Genomic DNA, 20,000 nt, shown 5'->3' with positions numbered 1-20,000 from the left:
TTAGTAACTGGCCCTAAACTATCCGAACAATGGCGGACGCTTTTTTGAAATACTTCTCCGACGAGCATAAAAGTGTATCTAGAGGAGAAAATCATTATAAATATGATCATGTTTCTACTTTTATACATTCTGATCACATGACATATGAAAAGTTCTAGCCAGCATGAAGAATAAAAAGTACCAATTTTCTTTGTTTAGAACCACGCTGCTCGCCGTTGCTGGGCGACGTGACATCAGAATATTGAATCCAATTATCACCACCATCACGACTACCATACAACGTCTCTCACCACCACCGCCACCACCACCAAAATGACAAAGACGATAACCTTAACAACAATCATAATCATCATCAGCATCATCATCATCATCATCATCATCATCATCATCATCATCATCATCGTCGTCGTCATCATCCTCATCATCATCATCATCATCATCATCATCATCATCAACAACAACACGACAACAGCAACAATAGACTCAACCAGACAATATAACAAGATATAAATAACTTATGTTCCCACCATAGTGGTCAATGTGACATGTATTTAACACAAATACGGTTGTCCCATTTTCAACAGACTCAACAATCAACAGAGGCAATTCATTTACCGTGAGGAAAGGATGGATGTTGTCACTCCTGGATCTCCGGTTCGTGTCCTTCTCCATCGTCATAGACAAGAGCTCCCATTCGCTGTTGTTGACGTAGGTGGCCAAGTCTACGCTGACAGCGTTGGGTCGGATCGTGTAGTCCATGAACTTGTGACTGGAAATAGGCAGATGAAATGACTGTCCAAAATGTAAAGCAGGCGAGAGCTCAGATATTTTGTAGCTCGAAGAGAAGAGCAAGAATAAGTTGTATGAATATAAGACACCGTCTGAAAGCAAGAATTGACACCGGTGTAGCACGCCAGAATGACTCTATCGCCAAAAAGACTCTAGAGTTAAATTGGCGTACGCGAGACAGACTCTAGAGTTAGCCTCGCGGCCGCGAGACTGACTCTAAAGTGTGCCTCGCGTACGCCAATTTAACTCTAGAGTCTTTTTTTTGGTAGAGTCTTTCTCGCGTGGTACACCGGCGCTCCATCGCCTGGCCTGGACGTGAACACAGTGTGAGGGTCATTGAAGGTCTACACCCGAGGCGTTAAGTGCCTCTCGCCCACACCATTTACCGGGTGATAAGTGCATTTCAACCGTGCATATATTTAATTAGTGCACATTGGAAAAGTCCCGTGTTGCCCATTCTAACCCAGCCATGGAAGATGAATACAAATGTATTTATGACACTAGATATTGCGTCTTATATTTGAATATTTGTTTGCCATCCATAGTATTCTTGTAATCGTGCGTTTAGAGTTCTAGTTGAGTTCCCAATCATAAAGCGACTTTTCGTGGTGTGCGCATTGGGAACGAATTCAAAATTCTAAATGACTAAGTGTAAGCATCTACTATAAACATCCCTCATATATACTTAATCTAACATTTATTATTATTATTATATTTATTATTATTATTATTATTATTATTATTATTATTATTATTATTATTATTATTATTATTATTATTATTATTATTATTATTATTATTATTATTATTATTATTATTATTATTATTATTATTATTATTATTATTAAAACTGATCAAAATACAGTTTTAAAGTGAAGACTGGGCATTCATAGCACGCATGGTATCTTTTACAAAGAATGCCAGGGTTACCCTATAATGTGCAATTATATAGCAAAATCTGATAATGTCCATAATTTACAGTGATATGAAAATTGATTCTTTCAAGAATATTAAAAAAAATACTATCTAGATTTAGATACAACGTGCATCAATTTTTTTTACAGGGACTTGCCATTTTCAAAATATTTTTTCCAACGACAGAAATAGTCACAGGCAATTAGAGTTGGGCCTATTTATCTTCACTCCAAGAAAGCTTTTTCATTTAAATACTCGAGTTTTTATATAGCGCTATATCAACTCAAGGTGCTCAAAGCATTTTACAAGAGGCCCCAGACCACCATGTAGAAAATTACAAGACGCTTTTTAGGCGATATTACACATTTATTTTTGGACACAGACAACGCTGTTAACGGCCAGGTACTCATTTTACACCTGAGTACGGTGAGAGAATGAGAGTAAAGAGCCTTTTCCAAGGACTCAACTATGCGCCGAGCGAGGCTCGAATCTAGGAACTTCCGATCCGAAAGCGAGTGTCATACCACAAGACCACATAACCCCATTTATCCTCCATGAATGGAAAACTACAAACCTATAGATCCACGACCCAAATCGCACCAAGCATCGTTGATAATCAAATGGGAAGTATGCTATCTTCACGACACAAGAGCTCCTCAACCTCACCGGCACCGGCCACGTCACTGCTCCGTCATGGCGGATCTGAATGAACTTTCCACTGATGAAGCCAGTCGAGCCGTTATCTGCGCTTTAGGGATGAAGAAAGTAAAACCTCTGTTTTTGTTGTTAATTTATATCGATATTTAAAGCACTTTGAGCCTATGCTAATAGTGTGGGGCGCTATGTCATATTATTATAAGTGATCTATTATTTCTATTATTTTAACGTTGTGTTTTCTACTACAAATACAAGTCAGGAAATTGATTCCTACAAGCACAATATGTCCACAAGTAACTAAATGAATGCAACACTATAATTAAACATTTAAAACACATAAAACTATGTGAAACCTTAGACGTTCATATTATGATTGACATATTTTAGTGAGAACTAATCACCCAAATTGCGTTCTTGAAACAATAACAAAGAGTGATGCCAACTTCATTCGTTCTAAACCTAAATCTGCACACTTCAGTTATCACTCCAACTAAAAAAATAACACCTTTTGATTTCCCTATCCAGTTATCAAATCATTTAATAAAAATAAATAGATGTTAAAAACATTCACTACGATGGAAAAGAAATGTGTTTTCAATTGATTTTGGAGTTGAATGAGTTCGAGTTTGGGATTTAACGCATTGCCTCTATTCATGACAGCCTCTCGTTCAAAACGTTCCACCCGTAGCCCAAAAAGACAACATCACTGAAATTTAGATGTCAAACGAGTCAGATTAATACATAGACTGTCTTCAGAAACAGATTAGTGGAGATCGCAAATTGTGTGGTTAGATGGGATGCATCAGAACAACAATCAATAGCTATGGCTACAAATAAATAAAAGGGAAAATGTATTTCAGATGCTTATGTACGGGGGCGAAGTGGCCGAGTGGTTAAGGCATTGCACTGTGACCCGGATAGGTCCCGGGTTCGAGCTCCGCTTCAGGCACTTTCGTTTTTTTCATTAACCTCCAATTTGCTCACTTGGACAACATGTGTGATTCCTGTTGTCATTAGACATCTTGTTTGATGAATTATTTACATATTCCTTTATGTAATGCCTAGGCGACGATATTTTATGATGTTGAAGCGGAAGGGCATAATTTTATTTTAAATTAATTGTATGTACAGAATTAGAACATGGTCATATATCTAAGTGTATTTTTGCTTAAGAGGCTTTGGATGTCCATAAATTACATACATTTGATTATTTATTAGGCAGGTCAAAATAAAGTACACATCTTTAAATTTCTCATAACTTTCTTAATATTCATAAAAATCTGGAATTTAGTAATGTATTTATGACTTTATTGTTTTTTTTGTTGTTGTTGTCTGAAGAAGGGGTTTGAGCCCAAAACGTTCCGTGTTTGGTATTTTGTTATTTTTTGAAGTTGTTATATTCATTTTTGTTCACATTACTTTTCACAGTCCACCGTTTCTAGCAGACGAGTATCACATAGACTATGTTTGGGATATTCTGTGCAAGACAGTCAAAGCTCTAAATAGATCCGCCTCACACAATAACGAAGAACTGCTTGACGAAGTGTCTGACAATCGACCTGGAACAACATGTCGCAACAGCAATTATTACGCTTGGCTTGGTCGATACGACGAGAGAAAGCGCCTGGCGTGAGTGATGCCTGTGATGGCCTCACAAGATTCCAACTGCAATGTGTTTACCGAGAACTGATGATACGAAACAAAATCGATTTAGGACGTAAACAGTCGAGCAAACGCTTGTAAGAACATATAATTATCTCATTTGTTGTTTGTTTACAAGACCATTGTTTTCTCTATCATTTTTGTCTCTTATAAAAATGTTTTTAAGGGTTTTACGCCGCTTGTAACTCATTTTGGTCATTTCAGCGCCAGTAAAAAGGAAGAAAATGGGATAGATAAAAAAAAAATAAAGATTTATAATTTAAAGCACACATGAAAAGTAAGACAAAGGGGAATGGTACAAATAGGGAACAGATTAGATGTAGATTCCAACAGCAGTCTATGATTTTGCATAGTTTGAGATTCCCTAAATGTCTCATCCAGACACAAGCACAGGATCCCACTAAGAGGAATATACTCAAATATTTACAATATAAATTCAAAACAACAAATATCAGATAACAGAATTATTATTTACAAGGAAAAACAAAACTATAACTATACATTTGACTGTTTCCCTCCCAGCCAAGGACTCTGGCCAGGGCCGGGTCAAAACTAAGTAATCTCATTCCAAGACAAAGATAGACGCAAATTGGAAAGCAGATATAGGGGGATAGAAGACATAGTAAGCGCCTCCCAGCCCACTATGAGAGGTTTTAGAATTACATGCCTAATATCATTATCCAAAAGGCGCGAATTGACGTTAAAATTGGTTCATCAGATAATTACTGAGTTGAAGCACACTTTAAACTCAGGTTATGCGAGTAAAGTGCCTTTTCCAAGGACTCAACTATGCGCCGAGCGAGGCTCGAACCCAGGACTTTCCGATCCGAAAGTGAGTGTAATACCACTAGACCACATAGCCGCTTTCAGTCTTTCCTTTGACACATATTTTATTGACCAATGGTGCTGTAGATTGCACTTAATATTTGTTTTTTAAAGGATTTTACGGCGCTTGCAACACATTAAGGTCATATCAGCGCCAGTAAAAAGGAAGAAAATGTGATAGTAAAAAGTTCTAGAATTACAATTAAAGCAGTCAAGAGAAAGTAGGACAAAGGGGAACTGGGAACTATAAGGGATCAGATGTAGATTCCAAGAGCATACTACCAATGTAGTTAGTTTGAGATCACCTATAAGTCTCATCCGGACACAAGAACAGAATCCAACAAAGAGGAACACACTCAAATGCTTACATTATACATTAAAAATAACAAATATAATAATAAATAACAGAGAGATGATTACAAGGAAAAAAATATCATCTCCCAAAACAATAACTATGCATTTGACTGTTTCCCTCCCAGCCAGGACTCAGACCAGGGCCAGGAAAAAACCAAGTAATCTCATTCCAAGACAAAGACAGAAAGCATGTTGGAAAACAGATAAGGGGATAGAAGACACAGTATGTACCTCCCTGCCCGCTATTGGAGAGATTGCACTTATATTCCACAATTAAACACTGTTAAAGAGATACCACTGGGCTATCTTGATATAAATACCCCCCCCCCCCCACTCTTGATTTCATTATTACGAGACAGTGATATCTAATAAAACCATTTTTTACAACCACCCTCATTTTGCATTTTTATTCCTTCTCCTTTCCTCTAAGATTGAGCTCTTTGCTGCAAAACCGCGTCGTCATTTCATTATGACGGTTAACACTTGATGAAAGAAGTTGAACACTAGAGTCAAAATTACTGGTTATAAACAATAATTGTTTGAAGTGGAAGAAAATCGATCTATTGAAATTAATTTCGTACATCCAAACTCATTTCACTTCATGTCGCTACTAGTATGTACGGTAGAGTCACGATCTCCTCGGCCAGGTGGAGTTGTCGTACCAGAAAGTCGCGGGTTCGAGCCCCATCGTTGCCGCGAAGTTTTTATTCTCTGTTGTCTTCTGGCTTTTTCCTAATCACTTCATTTCTTGTTACTCGTATGTTATCATTTTAGAATTGTTCCTTTTCCTTTCTTCTAAGTCTAAGCTTAAGCTATTTTGATCTGTTTTGTTTTAAAAACCTAAATGATGAAGCACCTAACGACATTAAAAGCATGTTAGAAATAATACATGTATCAAATAGGAATTTACGATCCTCGACAGACAAAACGAAGCTTACTCTTATAAATAATTATAATTTTAAATTTTGCGGCGGCCTTTCCTTTACCCACACTGGGCCCCTTGTGTGTAATGACCTGTCCAGAAGGATAAGAGAAGCAACATCTATTAATAGTTTTAAACCATTGTTAAAGCACTAGATACCTTTTTACCGTTATATTTTCATGATATTGATACAATATTAAATACACTGCTGCTATTGATATCATTGTGGTATACATTTTATATAAGTAAATTGTGTATATTTATTTGTAACGTGCATTGAGCATCACAAATTGATGAAAATGCGCGATATAAATGCCATGTATTATTATTATAGGCAAGTTTTCGATGTAAATTGAGGAAAATTGATCTCATGAGATATACTTCTTACACCCACCCCCTTCTTTCACATAATGGCGCTGTTATCCTTTTAGGACCATTCCTTTTTCTTTCCTTTCAACTTTAGTTCTTTTGCGACAAATATGTGACCCCTCGCGTCAATTTGGTAGCATGTCCAAGTAAACTCGATGGAAAAAAAGTTGAGCATAAAATATATATAAAGTCAAAATGGCTGAGATTTTAAAAATATTTATTTCGAAGTTGAATAATTAAAACTCACTTTCCTCAATGTCGGCATTTGTCTTGTCTCAAATGTTATAAATCAAGCTGACAGTTTAATAATAAGGATTGGGTTCACCCCGACACCGTACCGTTTGGAGAGGATTGGTCACATCTGTGGTTACCATTGCAGTCATTATGATGTAATCGTCTCTTTTAGAAATGGCAAGACGACCATTAATGGTCAGTTTATTGCTTGGGACATGAATAGAGTTTTTTTTTCTGTTTTTCTTTCCACAACCTCAGCTTTATAAACAAATCAATGTGCCCAACAAAAGAAAGGAGCAATTGTTGAGCAGCAACATTTGTCACGTGATAAATGCGTCCGGGGGAAAGAAAGGCTGAATAAAGATCGACCCCATTAACCGTCAAACGGCGTTTTCTTGACTCTTGACGTCCGTCCCGATTCCAAATCGATTTTGTTTCGTATCGCCAGTTCTCGTTGTCGTTAACACAGACTTCACCAATCGCCCCGAGGCACACTACAGTGGTAAGTGTCTAGATCGCTACGCCCTCAACTTGATTTCGCTCATCCAAAGGTTCTACCTTTTGGCTTTCCATTCTTTCCACTAATGGTGGATCCAGACAAATTGCCAATATTTGCTTTCTTTTTTTTTTTTCTGTCTTTGTAGAAATTTCTAGTAGTCCCAACCTTCATTTTAACACCAAAGTCTTTTTTTTTTATCTCGTCTGGTGTTCCGGATCTATCTCAGAAAAACAGACACCGGATCTTGGCCGCCATTTACAGCTGATAACCATCTTAACTAGGACCCCAGATGTGTTTGAGAAAGAAAAAACAAACAAACAAACAAACAAACACCCAAGGAACTGCTCTTTCGGGGTTTTGTAGACGATCACGCTTCCTATGGGGGGAAAAGATGTGTAGGAAGATGTAAAGCATTTGGGAGTTCGTTTAACTCTCTCCTTACCAGCTTTGTTTAGAATTTTCACCGAAAATTCACTCCAATCCAACGCAAGAATAGACTTTTCTTACTCAAACAAAAATGTAACACGTGAACTCTACAACTACAACACAGTGTTTAGTATAGATGTAATCAAAGAATTTCTTTACATTTTGTGATTTAGAAGAGAAATCAGAATGAGAAAATTGTCTGTTGCATCGCAACGAATGTGACGATTTTCCTATGGGTGGTAAGGTGAGGGTTAATAGAGACTTCTTTTAATTAGATTACTTAAATTCCGACAATTTGGTTTTGATCTGCACGTTTCAAGTCGAGCGCTACACTGCTAGATCGTGGATAGCTCATACGGTAGAGTCACGCTCTCACCGGCCAGTAAGGTCGCGGGTTCAAACCCCCATCACCACCGTGAAAATTTTTGTATTCTCTATTGTCTTCTGGTAGTATCCTACTCATTTCATCTCTTGTAGATCACAAAGCAAATCAAATCTATCAAATATCGTGCGGCTATGTGGTCTTGTGGTATGACACTCGCTTTCGGATCGGAAGGTAATAGGTTCGAGCCTCGCTCGGCGCATAGTTGAGTCCTTGGAGATCGTTCTTTACTCACATTCTCTCACCGTACTCAAGTCTAAAATGAGTATCTGGCCGATAACAGCGTTGTCTCTGTCCTAAAAAAATTGTAATATCGCCTAACAGGCGTCATGTCCCGTCCTAAATATTAAATGTTACTGTGCTTTGAGCACATTTATTGGATATTGCGCTATATAAAAGGTGATTTTTTAATAAGTGAGAACTAGTTACTTGTTGTAGATGAAAGTATCGGGTTTCCAGATCAGGTCGACGGGTATGCGTAAGGAAGTGACGTCACTGAACTCCGAGGCGTTCCAGGCAAGGGCCGAGTCTATCCATGTCTGTGGATGGGAGGAATTCACGGGTAGAAATGATGGAGGTGTGGTAGATAGATAGAAGTTGATTGGGAGGAATTCACGGGTAGAAATGATGGAGGTATGGTAGATAGATAGTAGTTGATTGGGAGGAATTCACGGGTAGAAATGATGGAGGTATGGTAGATAGATAGTAGTTGATTGGGAGGAATTCACGGGTAGAAATGATGGAGGTGTGGTAGATAGATAGTAGTTGATTGGGAGGAATTCGGGGGTAGAAATGATGGAGGTATGGTGGATAGATAGTAGTTGATTGGGAGGAATTCACGGGTAGAAATGATGGAGGTATGGTGGATAGATAGTAGTTGATTGGGAGGAATTCATGGGTAGAAATGATGGGGGTATGGTGGATAGATAGAAGTTGATTGGGAGGAATTCACGGGTAGAAATGATGGGGGTATGGTAGATAGATAGTCGTTGATTGGGAGGAATTCACGGGTAGAAATGATGAGGGTATGGTAGATAGATAGTCGTTGATTGGGAGGAATTCACGGGTAGAAATGATGGAGGTATGGTGGATAGATAGTCATTGATTGGGAGGAATTCAGGGGTAGAAATGATGGGGGTATGGTGGATAGATAGTAGTTGTTTGGGAGGAATTCACGGGTAGAAATGATGGGGGTATGGTGGATAGATAGAGGTTGATTTGGAGGAATTCACAGGTAGAAATGATGGGGGTATGGTAGATAGATAGTAGTTGATTGGGAGGAATTCACGGGTAGAAATGATGGGGGTAATGTAGATAGATAGTAGTTGATTGGGAGGAATCCACGGGTAGAAATGATGAAGGTATGGTAATAGATAGTATTTGATTGGAAGGAATTCACGGGTAGAAATGATGGGGGTATGGTAGATAGTAGTTGATTGGGAGGAATTCACGGGTAGAAATGATGGAGGTATGGTAGATAGATAGATAGTAGTTGATTGGGAGGAATTCACGGGTAGAAATGATGGAGGTATGGTAGATAGATAGTAATTGATTGGGAGGAATTCACGGGTAGAAATGATGGAGGTATGGTAGATAGTAGTTGATTGGGAGGAATTCATGGGTAGAAATGATGGATGCATGGTAGATAGATAGTATTTGATTGGGAGGAATTCACGGGTAGAAATGATGGAGGTATGGTAGATAGATAGATAGTAGTTGATTGGGAGGAATTCACGGGTAGAAATGATGGATGCATGGTAGATAGATAGTATTTGATTGGGAGGAATTCACGGGTAGAAATGATGGGGGTATGGTAAATAGATAGTAGTTGATTGGGAGGAATTCACTGGTAGAAATGATGGAGGTATGGTAGATAGATAGTAGTTGATTGGGAGGAATTCATGGGTAGAAATGATGGAGGTATGGTAAATAGATAGTAGTTGATTGGGAGGAATTCACTGGTAGAAATGATGGAGGTATGGTAGATAGATAGTAGTTGATTGGGAGGAATTCACGGGTAGAAATGATGGAGGTATGGTAGATAGATAGTAGTTGATTGGGAGGAATTCACGGGTAGAAATGGAGGTATGCATGGTAAATAGATAGTTGATTGGATGGCTCACGGGATGGGAAAGAAAAGGTGTAAATCAAGATATCGGGTTGCTTGCGGATTATAATTCACGCGTGTGCGCACACGCACATGCGCGCGCACACACACACATACACACATACACACACACAAACATAATGATTATTCTCAAACAGCCTTCTTGACTCAGGATTAACTGTTTCCATCTCCACTTTTGGAATATTTTGAGATTTTACAAATCAGATTTTAAAGGCCTTCTTCTGACAAATATTTTTTTGTTTGACTTACTTGACTTAGATGCCTTTCGCGTCTCGACCGAAAGATCGGGTCGCCTTGGCTGTTTCCAGTATTTCCTGTGTGAGGTGTCTCCAATATTGCCGGTCCTCTGCTAGGGTTCTCAGATTTTCAAGGTCCCCTGCCGTTATGAGACTAATGCTTTGTCCAAGTGTTGTGAGGTTTTTGTTTAGGATCACAGGGAGTGTTGTAATCGGTCTTCCTCTGAAAAGGTTCCCGTGTTTTTGGAAGTATCCCGACATGGCTTTGTTAGCTGGTATGTTTTTGTCCCTGCGTAGTATGTGACCGAAAAGTTGCCATCGTTGTTGTAAAATGTCAAAGGAGATTGGTCTTTCTTTTGTGATCTTATAGAGTAATTCATTTGAACTCTTTTTTGGGTATTTGATGTCCAGTACCCTTCTTAGCTGTGTGCGATGGAAGGCATCCAGATGTTCTTCTTCGGATTTTGTCAACGCCCAAGTGCCGCAGTTATACAGAAGTACCGGTTTTACAAGAGCACGGTAGAGTTTCAGTTTGGTATGAAATATAACCTCCAAGTCAATGCCAATAAAACCGAATTTACAACAATATCGAGGAACAAAGAGGAATGGAAAAGAACAAAGAAAGTCGGCTCACTAATTGGAGACACCGAGGATGTACAAAGAAGAAAACAGCTATCAAACGCCGCACTCAGTAAACTCACCAATGTATGGATTAGAGGTGACAAAATAAAGAGAAAAACCAAACTGAAACTCTACCGTGCTCTTTTTTTTTGTTTAAATCAGGAAATTGGCTCAAAATTGATGTACAAAAGAATAGCTAAAGTTTATATACAGTTGTTAACAAAAATAAACTTTAAAGCAATTTGTATAGACGTGGAGATAAAACCAGTTAATCTTCAGCCCATGACAAATCAGAATACTTAAATTCCGGCAATTTTGTTTAGTGACATGTCTTCGATAAAACTGTAGGGCAAAGTCTGTACCGATTTGAGGTGGCCGAGTGGATCCGGGATCCAGGCTGATCACACGCTATTGTCCGTTTCACGCATTAGAAACCGGGATAAATCCATGCATCATGGACCAAATGGCTCTAAGGTACTACTTTATTTGGTTTGTTTTCAATGGTTTTACGGCGCTTGCAACACATTAAGGTCATATCAGCGCCAGTAAAAAGGAAGAAAATGTGATAGTAAAAAGTTCTAGAATAACAATTAAAGCACAAAAGAAAAGGTAAGACAAAGAGGGAATTGGTTCAAATAAGAAACAGATGTAGATTCCAATAGCACATTATCAAAGTACTTAGTTTGAGGTCACCTAAAAGTCTCACCCAGACACAAGCACAGGTCCCAACTAAGAGGAATACACTCAAATGTTTATAAATCATATATAATATGTAATCAAACACATAAACAACATCCTACTACTTTTAATCGAGAAATGGGATGATATAAAACTATGTGTGGGTTTAATTGAAATTTAAATATAGTCTAGCCACCCAGCATTTTTTTCCTTCAGAGGGTTCAATTCAATAAACGATGCATCTCTAAAAGTTATGTTCACAACAATGCTATAAAACAACATTTATTGTATTTATATTTGGACGTTCTCATCATTGCCGCTTTTTGATAGATCCATGCTGAGTAATGAATGGTGCATCAAAGCGAGATGTGGTTTGATCTACAAATGTTATTGAGTTACAGTTCATAACTACCAATCATGAACATGGAATATATTATTACCCATTCCTTTCATGATGCATTTCATCGACCACGCTACGTTTGGCTTATTTACTTCGTGTTCTGCTCGATTAAAGAAAAATACTGAACAAAAACAACACCCCCCATCCAAAAATAAAAAAATAAAACCAAACCAAGGGCAAAACAACCCCATCCCCCAACCCCCCCCCCCCCCAAAAAAAAAACAAAAAAAAAAAACAAACAAAACAAAACAAAAAACAAACAAACAAAAAACGCCAACAATAAATAATTTTTAAAAAGCCTTCCCTCCCACAAGAACAAGTTTTTAATTAAATAACCCCCCCCCCAAAAAAAAAAAAAAAAAAAAAAAAAAACAACAACAAAATAAAACAACAAAAAAACCGAAAAAAACACACACAACCCCCGCCCCCCCCCCCCCCCCCCCCCCAGGAAAACAAGGAAATAAACAAAAAAAAAAAAAAACAAAAAAAAAAAAAAATACAAACCAAAGAAGAAAGGACCAATATCTCATTTTGGCCAGAAAACTTTGTACGTCAAACTCCTGTAACCACAGTCTCTATCTGGTATCATGCATAACATTTGATCCATTGCCTAAATGATGAGACTTAGTTTAAACATATAAATATGATGATGCTTTTTGAGGAGTAGCGATGACGATCGCCTTCGGATCGGAATGTCATGGGTTCGAGTCCCGCTCTGAGTGGCGCACCGTTGAGTCCTTGGAAAAGGCTATTTACTCACATTCTCTTACCGTACTAAGGTGTAAAATGAGTAACTGTCGGAAAAAATTGTACTATCGCCAAACATGCGTCATGTCTCGTCTTACATGTTAAGTGTTGCTGCTTGTTTGGCACCGCGAGCAAAGCGTTTGATCACGTTTAGTGGATATTGCGCTATATAAAAGCTCAAGGATGATAATTCAATAAACATAATATCTTAAATTGAAATAAACTCTAAACTTTCTGTATTTCTAATGACGATAAATTTATCTTCTCTGATCGGCCTCCGCTTTACCCACACACAACGTACACCTATTTGCAGGTCCGATAACCCAATTCATTATGGGCTCACTGTTGTAATGGAAATCTCAAAAAAAAAATGACGCAAAATATATTGTCCATTAAAACAACGTTAAACTAGGCCCATAATTGCGTTTGGATGTCAGATCTGCATGTATGTATACGTTGCCCGCACACAATACCAGTTTTAGCCAGTGTGTCACATGATGATGGATTACAACGCCTCAGACTCTCAACTTGTCAAAAAAGTCTTCAAATTTAGAACGACCAAGAAGTCTAAGCCTTTAAGACGTGACAAGTTGAGGTCCGTTTTAATCTATCAATTCAAGGATGATTTTATGTTCTTTTACAAAAATGGAAAAAAACAACAACTATGTTTTGTCTTTGTATCGTAGTGTTGTTGTGGTTGTTATTGCTGTTGTTGTTGTTGTGGTTGTTATTGTTTTGTTGTTGTTATTGTTATTGTTGTCGTCGTTGTTATTATTGTTATTATTATTGTTGTTATTGTTGTCGTTGTTGTTGTTGTTGTTGACGACGATAAAGAATGATGCTGTTGTTTAATATTGTTATTGGTTGTTGGAAATTATCAATACATAAGATTATTGGTTTGATAAATATAGATTTCTCTTCATCTTCCTCTATAATCGTTGTGTTATTCTTTACCGTAAACCTGGTCATCCTCTATTAGACATTTCTCCCGCTCTTACTCAAACTCAAATACTTCTTCTTTTCCTCTTTTATCATCATCAGCATCATCATCATCATCATCATCATCATCATCATCATCATCATCATCATCATCATCATCGTCATTTTCCTCCTCGTCCTCCTCGATCTCCTCATCCTTTTTTTTATAACGCAAAATCAACTCTAAATGGTAAAAGCGTTTTCCAAAGGCTCCCAAGCCAACAACGTGACTAAACATGCGAGACTGGACATGCGGCCTGCAAGGCGCTCTTATGATCTCTTTTCGACAGAGAAAAATGCTGTAATGGGGAAGGTCGCTACCTCATTTTTCATCCGAGTACGGTGAGAACATTTAAGAAAAGAGCCATTTTCAAACACTTATCTTTGCGTCAATCCGAGCAGGATTCAAACCTTTGACCGAATGGCTGCTAGTCGAGTGTTACAGCATCAGACCACAAAGCCATAGAACACTCACCTGATCAATAAAGACGTTGGTGGTTAACACTTGTTGTCGCTCATCCTGTCAAGAGTGAAAGAAAAAAAGAAAAAAACTGTTTAGATTGAATAACTTGATGTATTGAGTGTATTTTGCACTCAGTGACATTGGTGGTCCAAAGAATTACACAATATTATCTAGAATTTCGTCAAAGTCACGTGCAATGGGGCGTGATGATTTACATAAAGGATAAAAAACCCTTTCAACTCACACGCTCCACTCGGCGTCAAGGGAAAGCACTCACATTATCAAACTTTAATCAGCTGTGAATGAGTACCATTCAAAGGTAATGATGAATATATATATTATTATGGCAGGGATAACTTTTTCTGTTGTCTTTTTTGTAATTTTAAGACCATATCATTGACTCATCTCGTCAGCTGACGGGTTCATAACACCAGGACGATGACGTCAACATTCAAGAAAATGGTTGATATGAAGACGTCTCTTAGAAAGGCGATGCAGTTTAAAATATTTTGGTCAGAGAAATCTACCTCAAATTTAGATCGTTTAAAATGACCTTAAATTTATCAAAAAGTCTTAAATGCGACTTTAAAAAAAAAGGTAACATCTTAGATTGATAATTCATACTGAAATGCGTTACTTCTAGCATAATATTGAAATGTTTAGTTTAAAAATTTATTAAAATTGAGCTTTTATATAGAGCAATATCCACTAAACGTACTCAAAGCGCTTTACAAGTAGTCCTTGACAAATAGCAACATGTAGAACGAGGCATGACGCCTGTTAGGCGATATTACAAAATTTTTTTTCCGACAGAGACAACGCTGTTAACGGCCAGGTACTCATTTTACACCTGAGTACGGTGAGCGAATGTCAGTAAAGTGCCTTTTCCAAGGACTCAACTACTTTCACCGTACGCAGGTGTAAAAAGAGTGCAGCAGATCTAGAGATGAATCGACTGTGAATAAATGCCCAAATAAGGGTTGTGAATAACAAAATGATTCTCGTCCAATACGACGCTGTGCATGTGCCTAGGACTGTGTAAAATATAAACCCAGTTTCATGCGGATTAAAAGACAGAATGAACATAGATAGCACTGTCGACCGCTTTTATTTCTAGCACGATTCGACAAATATTAACAAAAAAATAATCCTAAACAGAACTGTCTATAATATTTCATGGTGGAAAGTTTTGAGAAAACGTCATTATTGTGTCGCCATTGCACAATCACATTGGAAACAATCAATGGCTTCAATAATAAACAAAGAATGTCGTTTTTCTACGATTGGTAAAATAGGGAGTTAACGATCACGTATCCCCGAATCTACACGATCGACTATAACCAGGATCTGTCCTCAGACAGTCGCCACACGATACCCGGTGTATGAGTTAAACTTCTTGTTAAACTCTCGCACCGGGCGTCGTGTGACAACGTCTGAGGACAGCAGATCCTGGTTTTATTCCTCGTTCGTTGCTCGGTCGTTTTGGTTCGGGGGACGAAATCGTTAACTTACTAATTATGAATAGCACGACGGCGAGTGACCAAAAAAAATTTAAAAACCCATCTTTTTCCCCCTCCTTTTATCATCATCTGCCCACACACACACACACACACACACACACGTCATCAAATTGACTAGTTTGGTACGACAGACAACACGACACAATCAGGACTGTGGTCTGGTCCGCCATGTCACCAGGGACGCCACAGCACGTTCTGACATTGGCAACCAATAAGAAATGTGTCATGGCTCCTGAAAGACATAACAAACAAAACATAGACTGTGGAGAATTTAGATGAACCACGAATATCACTTTTATGAATTGTAGCCAAATAGATATTTCTATTTTATTTAAAAAAAGAATTAATTAAAAATTAAAATTAAAAAAAAATTGAGCTTATCTATAGCTTATATATATATATATATCCACTAAACGTGCTCAAAGCGCTTTACAAGGGTCATTGGCCAACAGCAACATTTAACGTGTAGGACGGGACATGACGCCTTTTAGGCGATATTACAATTATTTTCTGACAGAGACAACGGCCATGTACTCATTTTACACCTGAGTACGGTGAGAGAATGTAAGTAAAGAGCCTTCTCCGAGGACTCAACTATGCGCTGAGAGAGAGGCTCGAACCCAGGACCTTCCGATCCGAAAGCGAATGCCACACACTAGACCACATAGCCGCACAAAAGACAAAATAGAAAAACAAAACAAAAGTAAAACAAAAGACGCGTTTCGGAATTATCAGAGCCATGGTGTTGGTTGGAGCTTTCCCCATGGTTTAAATAGTGAAATTGGAATATATTATCATAGCAATTGGATCATCATCATCATCATCATCATCATCATCATCATCATCATCATCATCTATTCAGCTGATCCTGCGTAGGACGTTGCTTCCCGAACTTTCTTGCGAAACAGATTACGGTTTTCCGCCAGTCTACTTGCTTGAGTTGTCATTCCCAGCCATTCACATATATCTTGTTCCCAGCTTCTTGTTGGTCTATCTCTTCCTCTCTTGCCGTCTACCCTTGTCTGCAGAATGTGCTTTTCTAATGATTGGATAGGCTTTTTTTTAAATTTTAACCCTCTCCTTACCACCTATAGAAAAATCGTCACATTCGTTACACACGATGCAACAGACAATTTGATTTCTCTTGTACATCACAAAATGTAAAGAAATGCTTTGATTACATCTATACTAAACACTGTGCTGTAGAGCTCACTTATTACTTTTTTGTTTGAGTAAGAAAAGTCGATTCTTGTGTTGGTTGGTAGTGAATTTTCGGGGAAATTCTAAAACTAGCTGGTAAGGAGAGAGTTAAGAGTCATAACGTAGGTATTCATTCATAAATGAACCAAATGAATTGTGAGATGCATTTTGGTGACAATTACAGGATCGGTCCATTGACATGTCATCGAATCAACGTGCAATCATTGAGAAATCCATTGTAAGAACAAATCCATTAGAACGTGTAATCTTCGACTCTTCAGAATTTTTGAAAATAGACAGATTATTTTTGAAAGAAAAAATGTCTTCAATTGATTGCCAGTCTATGAATCACACAAACCTATCGCTCAAAACGTTCCGTCTGATCTTAGATAAGACCCAGCTACCACATCATCACTGTTTGGTGGATTGGGAGACGTGTCTATCGTCAGATATGAAAGCATTGCTTTATACACACATCTCCAGCACCCCCCCCCCACCCACCCCCTCCCCGCAAAAAAAAAAACAATAACAAAAAACAAAACAAAAACAAAACAAGGGTTAAACAACAAACAAACAAACAAAAAACTACAACAACGAACAAACCAAAAAACAAAACAGGCATAAAAAGAACAGCGAACAAACACACCCACCCATATACACAAATTCACACACCCACCCATACACACACACACACCCACCCATACACACACACACACACAAATTCACACACCCACACACTTGTGAAATGGCTTCAATAATCACGGGGTGGCAGCAAGATCGGTTGTAATAAATGTATCACATCTGATATGAAAGGTTACTAGTATCGGAATAGTTACTTCAATTAACTTGGACACTCACACACACACACACACAGTCACACACACACACACACACACACACTCACACACAAATTCACACACACCCACACTTGTGAAATGCCTTCAATAATCACGAGGTGGCAGCAAGATCGGTGGTAATGTATCACGTCTGATATGAAAGGTTACCTACTGGTATCGGAGTAGTTACTTCAATTAACTTGGACATACACACACACACACACACACACACTCACACACAAATTCACACACACCCACACTTGTGAAATGCCTTCAATAATCACGAGGTGGCAGCAAGATCGGTGGTAATGTATCACATCTGATATGAACATACACAGTCACACACACACACACACACATACACACACACATACACACACACACACAGTCACTACACACACACACACACACTCACACTTGTGAAATGCTTTCAAAAATCACGGGGTGGCAGCAAGATCGGTGGTAATCTATCACGTCTGATATGAAAGGTTACCTACTGGTATCGGAATCGTTACTTCAATTAACTTGGACATACACACACACACACATACACACACACACAGTCACACACACACACACAGTCACACCAATACACACAAATTCACACACCCACACACTTGTGAAATGGCTTCAATAATCACGGGGTGGCAGCAAGATCGGTTGTAATCTATCACGTCTGATATGAAAGGTTACTGGTATCGGAATAGTTACTTCAATTAACTTGGACATACATACACATACACACACACACACATACACACACACATACACACACACATACACACACACACATACACACTCACATACACACAGTCACACACACACATAACACACACACATACACACACAGTCACACACACACTCACACTTGTGAAATACTTTCAAAAATCACGAGGTGGCAGCAAGAACGGTGGTAATGTATCACATCTGATATGAAAGGTTACTAGTATCGGAATAGTTACTTCAATTAACTTGGACACTCATACACACAGTCACACACACACACACACACACACACACACACACACACACACACACACACACACACTCACACACACAAATAGAAAGAAACCTTTTCGTTCTGCGTTTTGTCGACCCTAATCCTCACCTGAAAAATAAAACGAACTTTATAACCTTGGTATCGGGAACTGGAAATTTGGGAATGAATTAAAGCACCGTTATAGGGGCTGTGTGGCTCAACGGCACGGTCTTTGCTTCGTACCCAAAAGGTACCGAGTTCGACTACCTGGCTCGTTGTGTGGCCTTGAGCAAGTCACCTCTCCCCAGCTCACTTTGCGGCGCTGCATTGCGGCTGACGCCTGGGTTATTCCAGTCTCCACTTGGAATAGACCCTAAAGACACATTTCCCATTGAGGATGAATACTGGGAATTTTATTTTTATTTAATTTATTTATTTTCATATATCCCGTGAAAAATACTCAAAGCGTCCATTTTTCAACACTACTTCCGGTATGTTTTACATCACTTCATAGACAGCAATTTCGAATTACAACCAACCATTCGTTCATGACTAGGATTGATGGAAGATAACTATAATTATTTATTTTACGTCACTTGTACGCATACCTCTGTCTTTTAAATTCACTAAAATTGGTTTATTCTTATGGTTTGACAACGATCATAATTTGTAAATTAAGACATAAATTACATATAAACGACGTGAAAATATTTTCAGGTCTGATAACCGGACTCAATGATGGACCTGTTTCAACATTGTTGTGGACAATAATTAACTTATTATTATTACTATTATTATTATTATTATTACTTATTATTGTTATTGTTATTATTATTACTTATTATTGTTATTGTTATTATTATTACTTATTATTGTTATTGTTATTATTATTATTAGTTATCATTATTATTAGTTATCATTATTATTATTATTATTATTATTATTATTATTATTATTATTATTATTATTATTATTGTTAGAGTAAACGCGGCCTGACTTTGTAAACTCACAACCTGATACAGCCCTAAAATGACATCACGATGTAGGCTACGGCAATGACCATCAAAAGAAAGTAAACAACACCAGCACAATCAAAAGGGGTAATTAATGTGTTTCCGTGAGCACTTCAAACAACCAGTAACTTTTCACTTTCTTTTAGTGATCGTCACCTTATAATCTG

The 20,000-nt window shown here is 38.0% G+C and overlaps 1 protein-coding gene across 2 annotated transcripts in view; it reads right to left on the bottom strand.

The window, feature by feature from the left end:
* Nucleotides 1-20,000, bottom strand: part of LOC144973756 (uncharacterized) — a 173,547-nt gene that overhangs the window by 6,468 nt on the left and 147,079 nt on the right. For both annotated transcript variants that reach the window (XM_078916627.1, XM_078916628.1), the window contains 4 exons: nucleotides 14,298-14,342; nucleotides 8,464-8,573; nucleotides 2,279-2,452; nucleotides 616-769 (listed from right to left, as the gene is read on the bottom strand). In XM_078916627.1, the coding sequence (XP_078772753.1) occupies nucleotides 616-769; nucleotides 2,279-2,452; nucleotides 8,464-8,573; nucleotides 14,298-14,342 (483 nt within the window). The remainder of the gene's footprint in view (nucleotides 1-615; nucleotides 770-2,278; nucleotides 2,453-8,463; nucleotides 8,574-14,297; nucleotides 14,343-20,000) is intronic.

The sequence above is a fragment of the Berghia stephanieae genome, chromosome 5, assembly GCF_034508935.2.
Source record: "Berghia stephanieae isolate SIO BIC M18660-M18661 chromosome 5, UCSD_Bste_1.3, whole genome shotgun sequence".
Lineage (NCBI taxonomy): Eukaryota > Metazoa > Mollusca > Gastropoda > Nudibranchia > Aeolidiidae > Berghia > Berghia stephanieae.
The sequence above is the reverse complement of the archived record's forward strand: the minus strand, read 5'-3'. Positions and strand labels throughout refer to the sequence as shown.